The sequence below is a fragment of the Muntiacus reevesi genome, chromosome 13 (genome assembly GCF_963930625.1).
Source record: "Muntiacus reevesi chromosome 13, mMunRee1.1, whole genome shotgun sequence".
Lineage (NCBI taxonomy): Eukaryota > Metazoa > Chordata > Mammalia > Artiodactyla > Cervidae > Muntiacus > Muntiacus reevesi.
The window spans coordinates 10,492,196-10,515,981 of NC_089261.1; the positions used below are offsets into that span (position 1 = coordinate 10,492,196).

The 23,786-nt window shown below is 40.6% G+C and overlaps 1 protein-coding gene across 1 annotated transcript in view; it reads left to right on the top strand.

Annotated features, from left to right (window-relative positions):
- SPPL3 (signal peptide peptidase like 3) overlaps positions 1-23,786 on the top strand; it is a 96,311-nt gene that overhangs the window by 43,764 nt on the left and 28,761 nt on the right. Inside the window, exon 2 of the mRNA XM_065904194.1 lies at positions 22,176-22,253. Coding sequence (XP_065760266.1) covers positions 22,176-22,253 — 78 coding nt within the window. The remainder of the gene's footprint in view (positions 1-22,175; positions 22,254-23,786) is intronic.

A 23,786-nucleotide genomic window follows, 5' to 3' on the forward strand; every position in this document is an offset into this window, starting at 1 on the left:
TGGCTTAAGCAGTGCTGAGGCTTTTCTAGAACAGTAATTGAAAAGTCCAGGTAGCACTGCCTTTGGGCAAGATTTGTTTCTTCACTCTTAGAATTCCTTGGTGGCTTAAACAGAAGGCCCAGTTGAATCTTATTGATTCTGTTGATCTGTCTTGGGTTGCATGCTTATCTCTGGTCAGGATTTGGTATGAGCTGGAGCTTCTCAGATACAACCCAGGTCAACGTTCTGTTAAGGAAAGGAAGCATGTGCTAGAGAGATACCAACAAGGGCCCACTGCAGAGTCACCCCTCTCTCTGTAGAGCTGTTACAGAAAAAATAAGCGTGTATTCCCCACACATGACCTGCTGAGTTCAGAAAGCCCATCTTTCCTCAGAAGACCAGCCCTATTCTTTTTCTGGACTTTCCTGCAGATCCTTTGGATGTCTATGTCTTTTTATTCTTTTAAAAGTAATTTTATTTATTTACTTTTGGCTGTGCTGGGTTTTTGTTGCTGCATGGACTTTTCTCTGGTTGCAGTGTGTGGACTTCTCATTGAGGTGGCTTCTCTTGTTGTGGAGAACAGACTCCAGAGCACAGGTGCAATAGCTGTGGCACACGGGCTTGGTTGCTCTGCAGCATGTGGGATCTTCCCGGACCAGGGATTGAACCTGTGTCTACTGCCTTGGCAGACAGATTGTTTATCACTGAGCCACCAGGAAAGCCCTGTGCCTTTTTATTCTTAAGTATTTCTGTTGGTAAAATATTTTGTAGCTTTTTTAAAGTAAAACTGATTCCTTTGTTTTGAATAATAAGCGTGGGCCATATTCATAATCACTGTCTCAGTTTTCATTCTAAAGAGATGGTGAAGAATGTTTTTACTTTTGCTCAGTGATAGTCTTGTTTGACACAAGGGTTGGGCTTCTAGTGACCAGGGTAACTTGAGTTTTGTCTGAAACATCATCTCTATATGACCCTTCCAGTTAATTCTGATAAGTAACAGGACAAAGAAGTGAATAAGTTGGCTTAAGCATCCTCCTCTGGGCATCAGTGAGGAGAATGAGATGAGCATTGAGTGGGTTTCAGCATTTCATGTGAATTGTATCCAAGTTAATTTCCTGGTATGGCTCTGGTGGCCTTTTTCCCCCTTGCTGGGTAACAGCCTCAAAACCTCAGTGGATTACAACCAACATTTATTTTTGTTTATGGGTATTCAGGTTGGTGTAGTTCTGCTGATCTAGGCCTTGCTTGTCTAGGCCAGGCTGGGCTTGAACTTCTGGCCAGGTTCAGCTCGCTTTGCTTAGTTCGTACTCTGGAGCCTAGGCTGAAAGCAGCGGCTCCCTGGGCATGTGGCTACATGTTCTTCTCACATAGGGTTGCAGGAGTTTAAGATTGGCTAGAAACATGCGTTGTCTCCTAAGGCTTCATCTGGGAACTGATAACTTCTCCCAGTTTTAGTAGCCAAAGTAAATTATATGGCCAAGCCCAGTATCAGCGGGGCCAGGAATACACTGTTTCCACAGAGGAAGATTGCAAAGTCACATGACAGCAAACACAGGTATATAATTCTAGTAAGGATGGAGTGAAGAACTGAGAATTATAATCTGTTTAGTCATAGGTATTGTTGTAGGAATAAAGGTGTGTAAAACTGTGACAAAAACAGATTCCTCTGTAGAGTGAGTAGATTAGGATTACGTAACAATATACTTGGGTACATTTTAATAGTGTGATTAAAACCATTAATAATACTCAGACTGAATTATTAAATGATGTTTTATTTACTGCTGCCTCTGAGAAAGCAATCATGGTGGTACCATGTTCAATTCCTCACCTCAGTGTCTAAAGACCTTTACTAAATTGCTTCTGTTGTTGTTTAGTCACTCAGTTGAGGCTGACTCTTTGCGACACCGTGGACTGTAGCCCTCCAGGCTCCTCTGGCCAAGGGATTTCCCAGGCAAGAATACTGGAGTGGGTTGCCATTTCCTTCGCCAGGAACTTCACAACCCAGGGATCGAACCTGTGTCTCATGCACTGATTGGCAGGCAGATTCTTTACTACTGAACCACCAGGGAAGCCCCAGTTTATATATATAATACATCAGTTGTTATAAGACTTTCATAACTGCTAGAATATAGAATCAGTGAAAAGATGGGGCATTTAAAATTATATTTCGAAACATCCAGGTCATCTAAGGAACATTTCAGGAATGTTGTATGCAGTTCCCATAGAGAGAATTATAAATTTCTTTTTGTCTTTTTTGAGAGTTTCCAATTCCAGTGCTGGCAGAGGGGTGACTTTTGTAGACTTGCAGAAATCTAGATTTTAATGACTAGGACAGTGTTTTCCCTACTAATGGAATTATGGAACCCTTTTCCACAAGAAAAGGATATTTTGAAAAACTACAATTCCATGAGATACATTTTGGATTATACTGTTGTAGACCATATTTATGTAATACATATGTTTAACTATATGTAAGAAGTATAAGTAATATGTAATAAGACCCCTGGTCTTCCCAGTGGTCACGTACATTTGTGAGAGCTGGACGGTAAAGAAGGCAGAACGCCAAAGAATTTATGCCTTCCTATTGTGGTGCTCGAGAAGACTCCTGAAAGTCCCTTGGACAGCAAGGGGATCTTAAGGGAGTCAAACCAGTCAATCTTAAGGGAGATCAACCCTCAATGTTCACTGGAAGGACTGATGCTGTCTCGTGCAAACAGACAACTCATTAGAAAAGTCCCTGATGCTGGGGAAGATCGAGGGCAGAAGGAGAAAAGGGTATCAGAGGATGAGATGGCTGGACGGCATCACTGATGCAATGAATATAAACTTGGGCAAACTCCAAGAGATGGTGAGGGACAGGGAGGCCTGGTGTGCTGCAGTCCAGGGGGTTTCAAAGACTGGGCCACTGAACAACATGTGTAGTAAAAACTCAAGATAATGGTGACTTAGAAAACAGGAAACAGCTATGAAAAACACAAGTGTTTGTGTTTAAAATGCAGCTAAATACACTTTGAACTTCAAAAAAGCTCATATTTTAATGTATTTCAGCTAACCTAAGACTGCTAATTTAAAATAACCCCATTATGTTTGTGCCACTAAAGAAAGAAAAAAGGTGGAGGGGGGGACTTCCCGTGGTGATTCAGTGGTTAAGACTTCGAGCTTCCAATGCAAGGGGCCAAGTTTCGATCCCTGATGAGGGAACTACATCCCGCATGCCGCGACTAAAGATCCCGCATGCCACAACTGAGACCTGGAGCAGCCAAATAAATATTTCAAAAAATTTTAAAAACTGTCAATTTTAAAACACTTTAACTTCAGAGATGTTAAAATGTGGGGAAAGTGTGTTATTGACAGTATTAAACATTTTCATGTGTGACTTTTGTCTCTTCCCATGTCTCTCTAACCAGTTGGAGGGAACATTACTGTGTGTAATTGAGAGCTGTTTGGTCAAAGGCAAATTAACTAGGTGAACATAATGCACTATGCTACTACTACTAATAGCACTTGGGGATGCCAGTTTTATACCCAGTAAATCTCCTGGGGCTTCCCTGGTGGCGGTGGTAAAGAATCCATCTGCCATTGCAGGACCTTCAATGCAGGAGATGAAGGTTTGATCCCGGGGTTGGGAAAATCCCTTGGAGAAGGAAATGGCAACCCATAGAGGAGGAGCCTGACGGGCCATAGTCCATAGGGTCGCAAGGAGTTGCAAGTTGCAGAGTCGGACACAACTGAGCACGCCCTTAAGTTTTCTCTTATAAACCTCTGCTGCTGAGTCACTTCAGTCGTGTCTGACTCTGTGCGACCCCATAGACGGCAGCCCACCAGGCTCCCCCGTCCCTGGGATTCTCCAGGCAAGAACACTGGAGTGGGTTGCCATTTCCTTCTCCAGTGCATGAAAGCGAAAAGTGAAAGTGAAGTCGCTCAGTCATGTCTGACTCTTAGCGACCCCATGGACTGCAGCCTACCAGGCTACTCTGCCCATGGGATTTTCCAGGCAAGAGTACTGGAGTGGGGTGCCATAGCCTTCTCCCTTATAAAGCTGAGCTGTTAGTTATTTTAAAGTTTACTGCTCTGTGTCACTTATCTATTACTGTATAACCACTTCAAAATCTCATAGCTTAAAATAACTGTTTTTAATTGGCATTAAATTTGAGATAATTGTAGATTCACATACAGTTGTTTAAAAAAAAAGGTAAGAAAATGATGTAGAGAGATCCCACGTCTCCTTTGCCCGGTTTCTCCCATTGGTAAGTTTTGCGAATCTGTAGTGTAGTTTCACAGTCAGGATATTGGCATTGATACAATCCACTGAGCTGACCCAGATTTTATCAGTTTTATCTGCACAGGTATGTGTGCACATGTGTATATGTTAAGGTCTGCACAGTTTTATCACCTGTGTCTGCATAGCCACCACCAAGCCAAGGTTCTGAGCAGGACTAACACTAAAAAAGTACCCTTGTCCCTGCTGGACCAGTGGCTTAACACCATGAGCTCAGGGGTTCAATCCCTGGTCAGGGAATTCGATCACCCCATGCCGCAACTGAAGATCTTGCGTGCCACAGCTAAGATCTGGAGCAACCAAATAAATAAAGAAATGTTTTTTAAATAGTTTAAAAAATTAAAAAGTGCCCCTCATGTGGCCCTTTTATGAGCATACCCCACACCCACCTCCTCCTTGATGCTGATCTGCTACCCTTGCTTCCATTCCTAACGACTGGCAACCACTGTCCCCCATTTCTAAATTCTGTCCTTTCAGAAAGAGTGTGTTTGCTCTGTGGATTTGCAGTTGGGGCTGGTCTCAGTTGAGTTGGTTTGTCTTTGCTCCATGTGATATCTGCTGGCTTCTACCGGGGCTGGAGAATCCAAAGTGGGGTCAGCCACATGCCTGGAGCTTCGGTGCTGGCTCTCCGTTAAGGTGTCTAGTGCTCCTCCCTACAGCCTCTCCTGTAGTCTGTTCTGCTACAGGGCCCCTCTCCACATGGCCTCTTGGCTTCTTGCAGTAGAGCCTGGGCTTCTTTACTTGCCAGCTTCGGGCTCCAAGAGAGCAAAAATGGAAGCTGCCAAGTCTGTTTTGAGCTAGGCCCCAAATTGGCACAGCCTTACTTCTGTAGCAGTCTGTTGGTGGAGCGATCACAGGGGTAAGCAGGACTCAAGGGGAGGGGAAATCTACTCTACCTCTTGGTGGGAGGAAGTGCAGGCTTGTGCAGAGATGAGCAGCATTGCTGGTGGCCAGCTTTGCGAGCTCCAGATAAGATAGTTGCATTATAGAAGTGACAGCGCAAGTGTCTGCTTGGATCTGTTCTAAGTGTTATCTTCGTTTTGAGTCATGAATTCGTTTGAATTCCATAAAAAGTGCAAAGAATATGGTAAGATTACATAATATTCTTCCATTAATGCCTGTTTCAAATAGAAAAACAGTTCCTTTGCAAGACAAGTTGCTAAGTTCAAGTTACCAACCAGATTTAAGAATTCCCAGGGGGCCTGTGGTATTTGCAGAACAAGTGGTTGCTTGAAGTGGCTGTTAAGATGTTAGGAATGGTTCACCTCTCTTTATTTTCCCAGGTTAACTGTTTTCTTGTGATCTTACAATACCAGGGCATTTTTGTATACATCGTTCCAGTTTTCTATCTTACTAACTTTAAGAGACCATACAGAATTTTGTTTTTTCATTAAGCTTTTTGGGTAGGACGTAAGGAAATTGGTTTTTTTTTTCCCCAAGGTATTTTCAACTTCCTATAAAAGATCTTTTAAGAGGGAATAATATTGTAGAAGGAAAGAGACCCTCACTTCATCAGAGGATTTGAAACCAGAAAAGCGTTTTCTCTTAAGGTTTTTTTTGACTCTCACATGTTACGCTTCCTTTGTTTTGCTGTGAGTGGCAGCGGAGTAAGTTAAAGGTTAGAGATTCTGGACTTCACTGGAAGAATTCTTTATCATGTACTCAACTGTAAGGAGTAAACTTCCATAGAATTTGTGAAATGAGAGAGAACCAGAGCTGCTGCTCAGTGAGGACTACATGCTTAGCCTTTGTGAATCAGGAGGTTGGTTAAGTAGTGTGGTTGCCGTTACAGAAAGGAGTTTTTCACTCTGAGCTTTAGAACAATATGTTATTTGGCTGAGAGTTTCCTTCCTTCCGTCCTTTCTGAGTGATGACTGATTTCACGGACATTTTCTGTGCACTCTGTACTTCCCTGGAGGCTCAGACAGTAAAGCATCTGCCTGTAATGTGGGAGACCTGGGTTTGATCCCTGGGTCGAGAAGATCCCCTGGAGAAGGAAATGGCAACCCACTCCAGTACTCTTGCCTGGAAAATCCAGTGGACGGAGGAGCGTGGTAGGTTACAGTCCAGGGGGTCACAAAGAGTCAGACACAACTGAGCAACTTCGCTTTCACTTTCTTTCTGTATGTATAAGACACTCTGTTGGATATCATTAAAAGAAAATTAGAACAGGGTCCCTATTTTCCAGGATATTGTGGTCCAACAGAACAGAAAAGATATTCACTAATAACTGGTATATAAACCCCTATGGCGATAACATTGAAGTTCAAAACCAGAAGAAAATATTAAAGCAACAAGCTAAGTAAGCTGTCTGAACTTCATTTTTCATTGCTATAAAATAATTGTAGACCAATTCTCTTCCATCTCTAAAGTATTGTAATTCTGAAATGTATGTTTCAGTTATTGGAGGCTTGTAATTTTTTTAAAGACACATCAGATCCATGTGATGACGTGGAAGATTTATTACTGTGTATTTTTGGCACGTTTTACCCTCCGTGTACACAGATAAATACTTGTTTTATTATTCATTAATGAAACACAAAATTATGGAAAGGGAGACCCAAAAAGTTGTTTTTATCTTTGGTTAAACCAGAGTAGTTTAAGACCTTGATTTATTGCTTTTCATACCATTCATAATGGTGAGAATAGTACAACTGATCCCCATTTACTCTGGTAGGAAAAGAGAATTATAGTTTTTAAATTGCAGAAGGCAGTATCACATAGGCCATCGGGAGAATGTCTTCCTTTGTTGTAGTAGACTTTGCTACAGCAAAGGAGAAGGAGAAGTAGACTTCTCCTTCTGTGGCAACATCCATGGTCCTCTTTTGCTGCCCACCTCCTGAATGTTAGGTGTCCAGGTGGGTGCTGTCATGGCCCACCTCTGATCTTTTCTTCAGTGTCGCAAAGGGTACTGCAGAGGCGGCGTTCCCCCCTCTCACTACTGCGGCCCCTTATTAACCATGCGTGGCACACTTGGCTTGAAATTGGGTAGCGCACGTGATGGCGCTAAAGAGATCAGGGAGCTCGGAGGAGTAAATGAACTCAGACTCTCATACACTAGCTTGTCTGCCCGTTATGGACTGAATACTTTTAAAACTCAGCCTGGTGGGGTTTGCTTTGTTTCTGCGTTCCAGACTGTGGGGAACATAAACCAGTTCTAACTGTGAACTCACGAGCTAGGAAGAATTGATAGGCCAAGTATTAAAATTTCAGGAAATAGTGATAAGTAATCTTGTGAGATAAGTATTATCTCATTAGGATTAAAGGAGAATGTAAGTGAAAGTGTCTAATCCGTGACACATGTTTATTTTGAGTCTTCAAAGGTTGTTGTTGTTTAGTTGCTGAGTCACATCTGACTCTTTGCAACCCCGGGGACTGCAGCACTCCAGGCTTTGCTGTCCTCCAGTGCATCCTGGGGTTTGCCCAAATTCATGTCCATTGAGTTGGTGATGCTCTCTAACATCTCATCCTTCATAGGCCAGGGCTCTGCAAATTTATAATCACCTTTCATATGTGTATGTTAAGATGAAATCTCAGTTTTGAGCTCTAGCCCCACATTGGCAGCCCACTTGAATTATATAAAACGAAGAGAAGTGGATCTCACCACTTCCATCGCTGTCTGTCACTTGTATATAAAGAAAAACACTCTTTTCCCTGTCCTTCTCACATGTATCTGTTTCTCCTCCTTTGCTTCATGCTTATTTTTGTTACTGTACTACCACCCTCTTATTTACCCTGTTTGCTCCTATTTCTCTCTTACTCCACTGTATCAAGTCAGCTGCCAACTGCTGTCCTTTCTGCCTGTCCTCTACCTCTTAAAGTGATCCATAGTCTTCTGTCCACCCTGTCTCCTGGTCACTCCCCCTTTTCTAAGGCCTGTTGCCTGTCAGGCCACAGCCTAACTGGTCTTGTTTTCTCTGTTTTCCCCTCTGGTCCCTCTGCTCCAGATTACCTCCAAGTACTTAGCACACGCCACACTACCTTGTCGTTTTGCCACATTCCTCTTGTAGCCTTTGCTTCTCAATGTTCTTCTCCCCGTTGGTTTCCACATATCCAGGCCCCACTCATCTTTCGAGAAAAACTCAAATATTACCTCTTTAAAAGAAGCTAAATTGAACTCTGCGGTCGGAAGTAGTCTCTTCCTCCTCTCCTGTCGTTGATGTATTGTTCCTTTTAACTGAATTTTAGCTCTCTTGCTGGGTCACTTAGAGTTTGAGTTGTTGATGTGTGTTTTCTCTTCCCATTTAGAAGGTAGTCTTGAGGTCATGAGCCGAGAGTCATCACCATATTGCCACAGGGCTGACGTTCATAAAGTACCCCTTGTACTTCGGAAGGGCTCAGTAAAACATCTGTCCCAAAGCCCTGTGTTTTGAAGAGTCTTCCTTGCAGTCAGATCTCTTATATTAAGCAGCAGTGTGGAAACAAGTTGCCTGTGCAGTGTAATGAGCCCTGAACTGCTGTGAGAGCAACTGGACATGTTCAAACAACCTGATCTCTCAAAGAGGGGGCATACCTCTGTTTTTCTTTTTCCTTTCAAACATTAGAGCCAGGAAGTAATAGTCTAAGGCAGAGACTGATCTTTCATGATCCTTTGGGGATTAATTAAATGCCATACTCCTTAGAATACGGCCTAAATATTGGACATTCAAACCAAATTTTAAGTACTTGGTGCCTATTTTATTTCTAAGGTTGACTTAATACCTCCTGTTTTTATGAATGTTACTGTAAATTGAAAGCTAATTTGGCATGTGTAAAATAGGATTAACAGTAATGATAACTTTGACACAGAATTATTTTGAGTGTTACATGGACTGATTTATTTAAAGCACATAGCACAGCACCCTAGACATACTAAATGGTCAGTGAAACCAAGCAGCTATAATTACGATTAGGAATTTACAGTTTGAGAGTTAAGATTGTTGGTGGTATAAAGGCAAGTGTGCTGCTGGTGTTTATGGATTGAACTGTGCCCAGTAGTTTCCTAGGAATTAGATTAGCCTGGAAATGTTATGTCAGCTGAGAATTTTGGTTTCTAGGTGACAGTGCTACCATCAGAGACAGGACTGGCATCCCTTCAGAGAAGAAACCTTTCAGTAGGAATCTATAGTAGCTTTTTCTGTCTTTTCAACTCTCAGGTTAAAATGATAGTCATTGTAAAGGAGAATTTAGAGAGCCCCTGCAGAAAGGATCGGGAGCTACAGAACTTCAGAGGAATTGCTAAGAGATGGCAGAAATGAGAAGCTGTTTTTGTCTCTATTAAGCATGCACTTTATTAGTGGAAATGAAAAACTCCATGATAGGGAGGAAAAACTGTATGAGAAATACAAGTGATTCAGATATGAACTCTCGACGTATACAACCTCTCCTTCACATAAACTGGTGGGGTAAGCATTTAACATAAGGAGTGAAATACAGAAATAGTAACATGGAGGAATTTATTCTACACGGGTGTGAGTGGAACCTGATTAAAGGAGCCAAAGATTGTGAATCCATTTTTCCCTTTTGTAAGAGGAGCAGGCTTAACTTGGGGGTGAGAACTGGTAAATTCTTCAGGCTGCAGTGAGCAGAACTTTGTGATGGCTGGGCTTCCCTGTAGAGTCACAACAAAGTCTACATAGCAGGACTTCTGACTGAAATGGAGAATGCAGTGGTGTTTACAGAAAAAACAAAGCATGCGTTTAAGTAATGGCATTATGTCTGTTTTATAGCAGACTAGAACTTGGCACTGAGTTCCTGATCCCCGCTCCACAACTCCTGTGCCCACCTCGGCAGACACACACTTGTTCCATCTGTAGCCTTCCCATCTCCCTTGACAGTGGCTCCATCTTTCCACTTGACTGGACCAAAACCATGGTAATCAGATCCTTTGCTCCTCTTTCTCTCCTGCTCCATGTGCACTCTTACCAGCAAATTCTGCAGAGCTTTGTCTCAACACAGAACTGGAATCAGATCACTTCTCATCACTACCGTGACTTTCACCCCCGTGCCAGCCGCCTTCTGTCACCTTGTGCCTGGATGGCCACAGTGGCCCATTCTCTGCTTCTGCCTCACCCCACTAGAGTCTGTTCCCCACCCTCCAGGTTGACACGTGTTTATTTATTCTCGTATAGTTGATGCACAGTATTTCTGTAAGTTTTAGGTGTACAGCATGGTGACTCACCGTCCTAAAGGTTGTGGCCCACTTGTAATTGCTCTAAGTGGCTGTGTTCCCTGGGTTGCGCTGTGTCTCTTTGGAGCGCCCTCACCTTACACATGGTAGTCTGCACCTGGCAATCCTCTGCCCTCTTCTCCTGCCCTGTCCCTGCCCCTGCTGTTAACCACTGGTGTGTTCTCTCGAGCTGTGTTTCTTTTTTCTTATATTTTATTCACTAGCTGTATTTTTTTTGATTCCACATGTGTACTTACATATCATTACAGTATTTATCTTTCTCTGTCTGACTTACTGCACTTAGCATAATACAGGTCCATTCATGTTGTTACAAATGACAAAATTTCATTCTATGTTTGAGTAGTCATTTTGTTTATATCTTTTTATATAAAATATATACTTTCCATGTTTTCTTTATCCATTCATCTGTTGATGAACACTTAGATTGCTTCTGTAATCTGTTCTTAATACATCAACCAGTCATCCCTTTTCTCCCTACTTTTCTTAAAGTCAGATTTCTTAAGGTACAGTTTACAAACAGTAAAAATCACTTTTTTGTAGCTGTAGAGTTCTGTGGCTTTTCACAACAAGCAGTCTTGGCCCAACCATCATAGTCAAGAAATAGAATGTTTCCATTGCCCCCAAAAGTTCCCTTATGCTCCTTTGTAATCATCCCTTCCTCCCAGCCCCTGGAAATTAGTCTCTTTTCTCCCATGAGATTTTTTTAGAATATCATATAAATAGGGTATATTTGTAGTGCTTTGAATCTGGGTTCTTTCACTAAGCATAATGCATTAGAGATTCATCCATAGTGCATCGCTCAAGAGTTGGTGGCTTTTTATTGCTCAGTACTTCTCCACTGTATAAAGGTACCACAGTTTATCCTTTCACTAGTTGATGGTATTTGGATTGTTTCCAGTTTTTGTCAGTTTTGGATAAAGCTGCTGTAAACATGCACCTATAATTCACTCTGCTATGAAGAAATTAAAAGAACAGCTTGGAAAACTGTTACAGGAAGAAGCATGCTGAAGATCAATATATCACATAATCCTCCTTTTATTAAAAATGGGACTCAGTATTTCACATTTCTTTATTATTTGAATTTTTAAAATAACATAAGTTTTTTAAAAATTGTGTTTAAGATTGTGGTGTACATGTTAAGAAAAGGACAAAGTTTTTGTGATTTCTGATTTGGCTATACTTTTTTTATTTTTAACCAAATGCTAGAAGCTTATGTTTTACAATTAAATATAACATTCCTTTATAGTAGGATTTTATTTCAAAGAGCCACAATTAAGGATGAAGTTTTTCTAAAACTAAGCATCAACAACATTGCAGTTACATATATATATTTTAAGGTTTATTTAGTCACATCACATCAATTGAGAATCTTGATTCAGCATAAACACTATTGCAGGTAAATGCTGCTGTTTTGGTTACTAATACTGCTTTCCACATAGGAAACAGCAGCTAGCTTCCATACCTTAATTCATCTGAAAGGACAGCTAAAAAAATACAGATCATATTTGAATTCCAGTCTTCCCAAACCGCATCTCACCCTCTTTTGGAAAGTAACCCAACTTTCCAGATTTCTCTGTTAAATGTTAACCTTCTTCCACCTTGCCTTCTATAGTGTCTCTTTACTAGATTGTAACCGTCTTACATGACTGTCTTATTTTCTGTATCTTCAGTTCAGTGCGTCCAACTGTGTGCGACCCCATGCACTGCAGCATGCCAGGCTTCTCTCTGGAGTCCATCACTAACTCCCAGAGCTCACTGAAACTCATGTCCATCGAGTCAGTGATGCCAGCCATCCAACCATCTCATCCTCTGTCGTCCCCTTCTCCTCCCACCTTCAATCTTTCCCAGCATCAGGGTGTTTTCCAGTGAGTCAGTTCTTCACATTGGGTGGCCAAAGTATTGGAGCTACAGCATCAGTCCTTCCAGTGAATATTCAGGATTGATTTCCTTTGGGATTGACCGGTTTGATTTCCTTGGAGTCCAAGGGACTCTCAACAGTCTTCTCCAATACTACAGTTCAAAAGCATCAAGTCTTCGGTGCTTAAGCTTTCTGTATAGTTCAACTCTCACATCCATACACGACTATTGGAAAAACCATAGCTTTGACTAGATGGAACTTTGTTGGCAAAGTAATGTCTCTGCTTTTTAATATGGTCTCTGGGTTGGTCATAGCTTTTCTTCCAAGGAGCAAGCATCTTTTAATTTCATGGCTGCGGTCATTTCATCTGCAGTGATTTTGAAGCCCCCCAAAGTAAAGTCTGTCACTGTTTTCATCATTTCCCCATCTGTTTGCCATGAACTGATGGGACCAGATGCCATGATCTTAGTCTTCTGAGTGCTGAGCTTTAAGCCAACTTTTTCACTCTCCTCATCAAGAGGCTCTTTAGTTCCTCTTAGCTTTCTGCCACTAGGGGGGTGTCATCTGCATATCTGAGGTCATTGATATTTCTCCCAGCAATCTTGATTCCTGCTTGTGCTTCATCCAGCCCAGCATTTAGCATGATGTACTCTGCCTACGAGTTAAATAAGCACGGTGACAGTATCCAACCTTGACGTATGCCTTTCCCTGTTTGGAAGCAGTTTGTTGTTCCATGTCCAGTTCTAACTGTTACTTCTTGACCTGCATACAAATTTCTCAGGAGGGAGGTCAGGTGGTCTCATATTCCCATCTCTTGAAGAATTTTCCACAGTTTGTTGTGATCCACACAGTCAAAGGCTTTGGCATAATCAATAAAGCAGAAATAGATGTTTTTCTGGAACTCTCTTGCTTTTTCAGTGATCCAGTGGGTTGCTGGCAATTTGATCTCTGGTTCCTCTGCCTTTTCTAAATCTAGCTTGAACATCTGGAAGTTCTTGGTTCATGTACTATTGAAGCCTGGCTTGGAGAATTTTGAGCTTTACTTTGCTAGCATGTGAGATGAGTGAAATTATGCAGTAGTTTGAACATTCTTTGGGATTGCCTTTCTTAGGGATTGGAATGAAAACTGACCTTTTCCAGTCCTGTGGCCACTGCTGAGTTTTCCAGATTTGCTGGCATATTGAGTGCAGCACTTTCACAGCATCATCTTTTAGAATTTGAAAAAGCTCAGCTGGAATTCCATCACCTGCACTAGCTTTGTTCTTTGTTTTGTATCTTACACATGAGGATTTGTTAAAATTTCATCTGATAAGATCCTTCTTCCATTACTATGTTTAGAATACATGCTTGGCTTTTTTTCCCTGAAAATAAGAAAAAATGTGAAAGACCATTACTGTGAACATTATGATAGATAATATTTTAGATAAAAATACAAATTAAATTCTGTTTCAGTGTATTTCACTGTTAAGGGAAAGATTGTACTGTTTCTTAGTCCTGGAATACAAGTCATATTTTGCATGTTGTATTTGAAGTCGGATGTTTTGCAAAGCAGAAAACAAATTGTAGCTACCCTGCTGTCTTATGATCTGTTAGAATTGCATATGAGAAAAAGGAGTAGTTTATATAGTCAACAGTTCTCAGATTGTGACCACTGGATCACTAGGGTTTACTCAGACCATATCAGGGAATCTACAGGGTCAGACTGTTTTCATAATGCTACTTATTTGTCTTTTTCATTTTGACATTTTTTTTTCTTACGGTGAAAAGCAGTGGTGGGTTAAAAAAAGAAAAAAAATCACTGCAATGCTGTAACACAAATCAAGCTGAACTAGTAATAGTTGTAGTCTTCACCACCATGCAAATACCGCTTTAAACAAAGAAAAGTTTCACTTAGAGTGAAGCAGTGAAAGTTGCTTTTATTAAATCTCAGTGCTTGAGCACACTTGTTTTTCTCTAATAAAATGCAAAATTTCCCCTTATTAAAAAAAATGGGCAGAGGACCTTCTTTTCCAAAGAAGATATACAGATGGTCAACAGGCATATGAGAAGATGCTCATTGAGACTAATCATCAGGAAAATAAAATTGAAACCATGGTGAGATACCACTCACCCCTGTCAGCATCACTGTCATCAAAAAGACAAGAAATAACAAGAGTTGGCGAGGATGTAGAGAAAAAGGAACCCTCTTGCACTGTTGGTAGGAATGTAAATTGATGCAGCCACCTTAGAAAACAGTATGGAAGTTCCTCAAAAAATTAAAAATAGAACTACCATATGAACCAGCGGTTCCTTTTCTGGCTGTTCATCCAAAGAAAACAAAAAAACTAATTTGAAAAGGTAATGCACCCTAATGCTCATAGCAGCCTTATCAACAGTACCCAAGATGTGGAAGTAACCCAAGGGCCCACTGATAGATGAATGGATCAAGAAGATGTGGGGACCTGTGTATACATACATACCCACACACTGTGGAATATTACTAAGCCATAAAAAAGAATGAAATCTTGCCATTTGTGACAACAAGGATGGACCTGCTGGAGGGTGTTTTGCTTAGTAAAATAAATCAGACAGAAAAAGATAAATACCATATGTGGAATATAAAGAACCAAACAAACAAATGTAACAAAACAGAAAACAAACTAGTGGTTAGCACAGGGAGAAAGAGGCAAGATAGGTGAAGGGAATTAAGAGGTACAAACCAGCAGTTATAAATAAGTCACAGAGGTGTAATATACAGCACAGGGAATGTAGTCAGTGTTTTATAACTTTGTATGATGTGTGATCTATGAACATCTGAAACTAATATATTGTAAGTCAATTATATACTTCAACTTAAAGCAAAGCAAAACAAACAAAACCCAAAAAGTTATTGTTAAGCACTTCAGCTATATAGTAAAAGTACCATTAGTTTTCTTTAAAAAAACAAACAAACTTGGGGAGTCATTTAAAGTGCTAGCTGAACTAGCTACTGTTTTCTTGGGACACCATTTTCACTTGAAGAATAAATAGTAGATAAACTATGGAGTTATTCACACTTCAGTGTGTGGCTGACAGTTTCTCACAAATGGATAAAGTGAGCCTGTCACTTCGGCGGGGCGGGGGGGGCAAGTTATTTTTGCCAGTAATAAAATTTGCATAAAAATAGGCATTTTGAAAATTTTGCTCTCATTATCATTAGCCTCAAGAGTGAAATTAACAAATGAGGTTTTTCAGATATTGTGTAATGAAATGTGACAACATCTGGGGGAGCTGCATGACTTAGTGACCAGTGTGTGATGTTATAAAATCACCCATGGTTAAAGAACCATTTGATAGCATAGTCCGTGAGATTTTAATGTAGTAGTTTTTTTTTTTTAATTCATGGACAAGGTTTCAGATTTCACATTTCAAGTAACCTGTAAGAAATGACGACTTGTTGAATTTTAGGGTAGTATCAAAGAAGAGTATCCTTAGTTATCTGAAAAGATTATTCCAATGTTCTTCCCCTTTCCAGCTACCCATCTGTCTGAGGCCAGATTCCCCTCCCCCCCCCCAAAGTTCAACTGAAGTAACATACAGCAACAGAGTGAATGCAGAAGCAATTATGAGAATCTGGCTGACTTCTACTTAAGTCAGACATTAAAGAGGTTTATGAAAATGTAAAAGGATGCCCCTCATCTAAATTTTTTGTTTTGGAAAACTGTTATTTGTCCTTTAGAAAGGTAATTTATGTGCTCATGTTGTAATGGTTTTATTATATTTAAGTGAATTAGTAAATATTTAAAACTTTTCTCACTTTTAATTTCTAGTGTCATAAATATCAGTAGATGTAACCTATAGGAACAGAAGTTCTCAGGGTCCTTAATTTTACGAGTGTAGACGGTCTCAAGACCAAAAAATTTGCCAAGTGCTATTCTCAGTCACTGTGCAGGGTTGGAATAGTAGTGACTTGGTTTGTTGGGTGGACAAGAATGCTTTCGTTGTGTAGCTGGAAGGCTGACACACAGCACACGTTATAGAACAGTGCTCTCTGTGTCTCGGTTTGGCGTGATTTTTAGCAGGATATGTGTCTAAGCACTTGCTGGTAAAGCAGCTAGTGCTGGTAAAGTCAAGCTAGATGCTTGACTCTAGAGCAGCTACTCAAATCCAGTATGGTTCTCAAAATCTTAGGGTGTGGAATATAACCCTACACATGCGAGAACTTTCTGGTAGCTCTTTGTCTATTAAGGCTTGGGGGAATGTAGTTAAAGAATTAATGGTTTTCATAATAACCATATAAAATATTGCAGCTCAACAGCTGACCTATACCCCTGCCTCATTTGGCCAAGTCTTCGAGTCTGTTTTTAAGTATGTTTGGCTAACCTGATCTCAGTGTGTCTCAGATCATGAATTTAGTTTCTATTTGCATTTCTGTAAGAATTCCTTTTACTTCAGAGTGTAGAATAATTCCTGTCTTTAATGTGAGTCCAGAGTCCCTGGAAACAGACACCTTGTTGGAGGGTCTGAGAAATGATACATGCCTGTTGATGCTTTGGTGGAGTCTGAACTATAGGATAGACTGTAAAGTAAGGTAGACCACTGGACTTCGATTTTAATTCATGTTCTGTGTTTTATAATACTGTTTGTTAAAGGCTTTATGTAAAACTGCCATAGTGGTAGGTTGAGTTGAAAGTATATGAAATTTCAAATAATGCTGTGAAATAAATCATAGCTTATAATTATGTGAAATTTGGTACAGTTTGCAAAGTTAAAAGTTTTTTGAAGTTTTATTATAAATTATGCCATGAACTATATTACGAGTCAGCTTTAACCAGATTTCCTTAGTACAGATTTATTTGGAAAATAAAATGGTCCATTATAGAAGAAAGCATTAAATGAAACCATGCATTTGGCGTTCTAGTGGGTAGTGTGCAGGGCCAGGAAATGGAGATGAGAACTGGTAGTGCTAATCAGCCTCTTCATAAGATAATTTGCACATGGCCGAGACTTCACCTTGAAAAGTAGATTGTGAAGAACATCAGTGACTCAGTATAGTTAGTCACCCAGAGCAGAGCACAGGGAATCTGTGGAGGAGGGAAGGCTGGTTTAACAAAACTTCAACCCAGACTTATAGAAGTCTTAAGTGATGTCTCTGGAGAGTCTGTATTGATTTGACAGTTATAGCAAGGAAACAATAGTATCAGACTTAAGTACATGGAGTTTGACAAGTTTAAACATTTAATCTACCTTTTAGGGAATGACAATATGCTTCAGAATGTGAAGGGTACGAAAAAAGTCATCCAAGTAAAACACTAGCAAAAGAGAAGTCAAGTCCTCCTCCTCCTCCTCCACACACACACGCACACACACACACACACGCACACACACACACACACACACACGCTCGTTTCATGCTTTATAGATCAGGCTCTTAATCATATGAAAAGCTACTCAATCTCACTTTAATTCACTTTGAAATTAATTGCATCACAAAGATAATTAACACAAATGAAAACCATATTGAAATATGAATCTTCATCTGTTAGATTGGTTAAAAAAAATTCAAAAGTTGGACAACACTCACTGTTGTCAAGACTTTGGAAAACAAGAGACGCTGGTCTGTTGCTGGTCATAGTGCAAAATGATAAAACCTCTCTGGTGGGCAGCTTGACCACATTTATCACGCTGCATTTCCTCCTCCGTCCCGTCCCGCAACCTTATTTTCAGGAACTTTATTCTCTGTAGATGTGTTATTTCTTGTGTGTGACTGTGAGTATAACTTACAAAACTCTTTATAACAGAATTGTAGCAGATTTTAGAAACAAGGGATTTGCTTTTTGAAAAAAACAAAAAATGTGGTATGTACACACAGTGGAATACTATGCAGATGTTTAAAGAAAATAAAAATAAAGATCTCGGTATGCTGATATGGAAAGATCTCTAGGCTGTATGGTAAAGGTGGGGGAGTACGGAGCAGTGTGTTTAACGGCCTTTCTTTTGTGTGAAGAAATGGTAAGAAGTAGTATGTTTATATTACATGTTTTAGAAGGCTCCTGAAGAAACTGATAAAAGTGGTTATGTAAAGAGGTTATGGGGGAGGAGGCGAGGTGGAAGTGAGACTTACCAATGTGTACTATACATAGTTTTGATTTTTGTGCCATGTGAGCATATGACCTGTTCCCCCCGAAGATATTTTTTAACTTCTGGAAAACACTCCCTCTAAAGAGAAGTCACTTGTTTTGAGAATTTTGAAAGATGTGTGCCAAGATTATGGCAGAGCAAGAGATAACTTGAGAGTAAAGAGAAATTGAAATCAGTTTTCCTAATATAGGAAATGTACTGTTCCAGGTATCTCTTAGAGGGTAAGAGAGCTGATAGCTGGACAGAAGCTAGCGAAGGGACTAGAGCGGCCATCCACTGTCTGCTGCATCTTGTATCCCCTTTGCTGACTGAAATTTTAGGAAATTGTGGGTGCCCACTGTGGGGTGCTGTGGGACAGAACTCGCGACCCAGAAAATAAATGGCTGTATTCATTCACCTCTCATGTTTTTCATTGTCTCAACTTCTCAAAGACTGCTGTAAAAAAGAACATTTCCTTTTTGTGTGTGTGTGTGGAGGTTTTCAGAAAATATGCAAAAGCAGAAGAGTATAAGGAACCCCTATATACCTGTCATTCCAGTTTCAATAATTAAAAACAATCTCACCTTTAAAAAAAAAACACACAACTATCCTTCCTGCCTTTTGTTATTCCTGGAATATTTTAAAGCAAGCCTTATATATATCATTTTACCCAGAGATACTTCAGCATGTATCTTTAATAACTAAATATAAAAAAAATTGACAGTACAGGCCACAGTGTCTTACTGTGAAACTTCATCTTATGTCCTGGGTTTTTTTAGAAAGGTTAAAGGAAACTTATCCTTCTCTGTGTTCATCCGTCTTTTTCTCTTCACTGGTATAATTTCCAGTCAACATACAATAAAGGTTGAGTATCTCCTGTCTTTAAGACTTCCCTTACCTTACATTCCCCTCTCGCTGCTATTTCCTTTGAAACTGTACTTTTCAAAAAGCTATGTCCATTTCCTTGCCTTTAGCTTCTCAGCCAGTTCCAACCTGACTCCTGTCCCCACCGCTCACTCCATTAAAACTGTTCTTGCTAAAGTCATCAGTGACTCACACATTGAATAAACCCAGTGACTGTAGTTTTCATCTTGACATCTCAGACACCTTCAGCACTCATGACCTCTCCCTCCTAATACAAGCAGCGAGCACTGAGTAATTACTGGGTTCAGCTCTGTGTGTGAGTTCTCATTTCATTCTGTTTTTAAGCAATTTGTTTTACTAATGTAGAACTTTGTCTTAATCTTAATCATGTAAAATTTTATTTATTTATTTTGGGCTGCGCAGGGTCTTGGTTGCTGTGCGGGCTTCCTCTGGCTGTGGCAGGCAGAGCCTGCTCTCCGTTGCGGTGCGCGGACTTCTCATTGCAGTGGCCTCTCTCGTTGCAGAGCATGGCCTCTAGGGCGCCAGGGCTTCATTAGCTGCATCTCTCGGGATCTAGACCCAGGCTCAGTAGTTGTGGCACAGGCTTAATTGCCACACAGCATGTGGGATCTTCCCGGTCAGGGATCAAACCCACGTCTCCTGCATTGGCAGGCGGATTCTTTACCACTGAGCCACCAGGGAAAGCCTCATTTATCCTTTGACAGCTCTTTGAGTGAGGTGTTGTCATTATCCTCATTTTACAGATGGGAACTAGTTAAAGCTTAGAGAGGTTAACTAACTGGTCAACTGCAGGTCAGGGGTAGAGCAGTTTTAAGTTCAGGCACCGTCTCATCTGATGCCTGTTTGGAAGCACTTCAACCTTACTATCCTGGGTCTTCTTCCTCTGTCTCAGTCTTACCATGTTTTCTTTGCAGCTCCTCCTCCTTCCTGATCTTTAGATTTCTGGCTTTTCGGGCTTTCATCCTGGGTCCTCCTCTTGCGCACACCCGTGCCTTCAGTTGCCATGTGGAGGGTCAGGAGCTCCCGATCTGTGTCCTTAGCCTAGAGCTGCTTCTGAACTCTGGACCCAGAGAGCCAGCTGCTCCTCGGCACATTGGGAACTTGACTCTGCTCCTCCTATTGTTGTTTCCCTTTTTGCCAGATGGTGCAGCCATCCACCAGCTGCTTAGCAGAAACCTGGGGTCCTCTCTCAGCTCTCCTAAACAGTCACCAAATCCTATTTTATTGAGTCTAGTGTCTCTCATTCATCTACCTCCCTAAGGAAGCCCCCCACCCCCAGTTCGGTAGGCTCCACCTGTTACACATTCTCAGGGTATCCTGCACTTGTCTTCCTCCCCTTTATAACATTTCAGCAGTTACATTCACTTGCTTATGTTAGCTTTTTGTTTTCATTCCTTTAGACCAAACTTTAATTTTTAAATTCCTTTAAAAAGACATTAAGAGACAGGACCAATGCAACCTTATTTTTTATTCCATCCCTGGGGACTGGCAGAGTGCCAGGCACAGAATCATTAAATATTTGATGAATGAAAAGAGGAAGAAAAATTTGTTCTGGGAAAATCCCTAACATGAATGGGTACTCGGAAGGGTGAATTGCTGAAGACAGACTTGAAAACATTGGGACTTGCCTGGCATTCCAGTGGTTAGGATGCCGAACTTTCACTGCAGGGCATCCAGCCTTGAATCCTGGTTGGGGAACTAAGATCCTGCATGCCACATGGTGTGACCAAAAAGAATTTTTTTTTACTCTGATAGTCAAGCCATAGAAGTGAGCTAAGGAATTGGCATTACAGTTAAGAGAAATAGGGTATTTATTTTTGTTGTTCAGTCGCTAAGTTGTGTCCAACTCTTTGTGACCCCATGGACTGCAGCATGCCAGGCTTCCCTGTCCTTCACTGTCTGCTGGCGTTTGCTCAAATTCATGTCCTGGGCAATATTGTTCTTTGCAGCACTGGGCTTTACTTTCACCACCAGACTCATGCACAACTGAGCATCATTTACATTTTGGCCCAGCTGCTTCATTCTTTCTGGAGCTATTAGTAATTACCCTCGGCTCTTCCCAGTAGCATATTGGACACCTTCCGACCTGGGGGCTCATCTTCTGGTGTCATTTCATTTTGCCTTCTCATATAATTTGTGGTGTTCTCTTGGCAACCCACTCTGGAGTGGGTTGCCATTGCCTCCTCCAGTGGACCACGTTTTGGCAGTACTCTTTACTATGACCCGTCCGTCCTGGGTGGCCCTGCACAGCATGGCTCTTAGCTTCACGGAGTTACACAAGCCCCTTCATCACAGGGCTGTGATCCGTGAAAGGGAGGTTATCTGGGGAAGTGGAAGTTGTGGGACTTTCTGACTGTTGTCATAATGTGGGAAGGAAGGGAAGAGGGTGTCAAGAATGCTGAAGGAATCATGATATACCTCGAGAGCGTCCGGTATGAAGGGAAGAACAATGGCAAGTTTTCAACCTGTTGACTTTCAAGAACTCTCTGTGGGATACCCACATGAAGAGAACCAATAGGCAGTTTAAAAAAATGAAACTAGAATCCAGGAGAGACATGAGCTTTATTTTTATTACTGAGTAAAATCACTAAGATGCTACTGATAATTCACAAGGAAGGAGTTGGTAGGTATTTTGGTACTTGGGAGTGGAAGCACATGTGTGTATTATACTGAGACGGGATTTTTACATTGATACAATTGAACCTCCGGTGAAGGCTAACTAATAAAACTCTGAATCTATACATTTACTTTTTATGCTAAACTACCAGATCTGTGTTTCAATTAATATTTTCTTCATGCCAGTTTATACCTTTTTTCCTTCTTAGACAAAAATAAAACTTAGTGGAGTTTATAGAACTCCATTAGACTGTAAACTCCATTAGTTTGCTGCCATGTGATTAATTTTTTTTTCCTTTTTTTTTCTCTAGGGCCTATTCCCTGGTGGATTCCAGTCAAGTGTCTACTTTTCTGATTTCCATTCTACTTATAGTCTATGGTAGTTTCAGGTAAGATGCTCTCAAAATGGGATTGATTTCTGTTGGAGGTGGAAGACGCGTTGTTCAGGGTATTGGGACCAGAATTTATTGCTTCTTTGAAGAGAAACATGACTTTAACAGGAATTGAGTTGAACAGGATAATTCTGATATTTATTCTTTGGTTGGCTGTTAAAACACTTCTTGGTTTTGCTTATGGCTTTGGCATTTTAATGCAAATAAGTGAAAACTAATCACCTAAATTCTGGTTCTGGGGGAAAAATGATTCACATTAAGTATATTCATTGAGAGAGTTAAGGAGAGAGTCCCTGACAGTGATTCTGCAGTGTCTCAAAGGGACAGAATGTTCTTCTTAATTAAAAAAAAAGAAGGCATTGACCTATGTTGAGCCATATATGAAATTGCCAGTAGATAGTCAACTTTTTTGACATACACATGTAATTTCATAAGGTTCAGGCTACTAGTACGAGAATTGTGCACTGTTGCGTTTATCAAGTATTCTCTCTGCTGACCTTAGGAATGCTGAGACTGGATCTTCTTGAAGTTACCATCCTAGCAGACAGCCCTAGAAATACAAAGATAAGGAAGCTAGATACTCACTCCCTTCTTCTTTTCACTATTCTTACTTTAGAGAAATCTTAGTGGTTGTATAACTGATAGTTTTTTGGTGGATACATTTAAGAATGAAGGCTGCCTGGGAAATTTTAAATTGAGAACTTGAAAGGGAGCAGCAGTGATAAAGGAAATAAGCTTAAGGTTTTGAATTAGCCAGTATTATATTTGGATTTTAATGAGTATTTGGTAAAATTACAGACTTCCAGGCTTTATCTCAGCATTGAGTAGAATAAGTAAAATACTGTTGATAATTCCAGTATCAGTTGATAAATGTTTCACTCATTGAGACTTCTGCTGAGAATCCTAGGTTCCTAGCCACGCTTAGGAAACATCAGTCAAGCCAGAGCAGCCTAGAACCTCATCAGCATGATCCTGTACTTTTTGTATCTCTATGCTTTAGACAGATTTTTGTTTTTTTCTTCTTGAGTATATAATAACATTTCAGAAGTTTTTATAATTAAAAAAAAACAAAACTTTAGACTCATGACTCTGAAACTCCTTTTGTTAGTTCAAATGGCATTTTTATTTGGCATGTACTTATATACTAAGCAGTCCCCAACATTTTTGGTACCAGAGACCAGTTTCATAGAGGACAATTTTCCCACAGACCTTGGCAGAGTGAGGGGGCTGAGGGTGGTTTCTGGATGATTCTCATAAGGAGCGTGCAACCTAGATCATTCAGATGCACAGTTCACCATAAGTTTTGCACTCCTCCGAGAATCTAATGTTGCCACTGACCAGACAGGAGGCGGAGCTCAGGTGGTAATGGGAGTGATGACCCAGTGCAGCCAGAAAAAATAATCTTTTCATGGTAGCAGAAACAAAAATTGCAGTAGTCAGTAAGTAAAACTGCTAGAGTGATTTCCTAGATTCTTGCTTTAATGTAAACGAGGGATAGCTGAATGAAGAACTGACCTGTTACTTATTTGG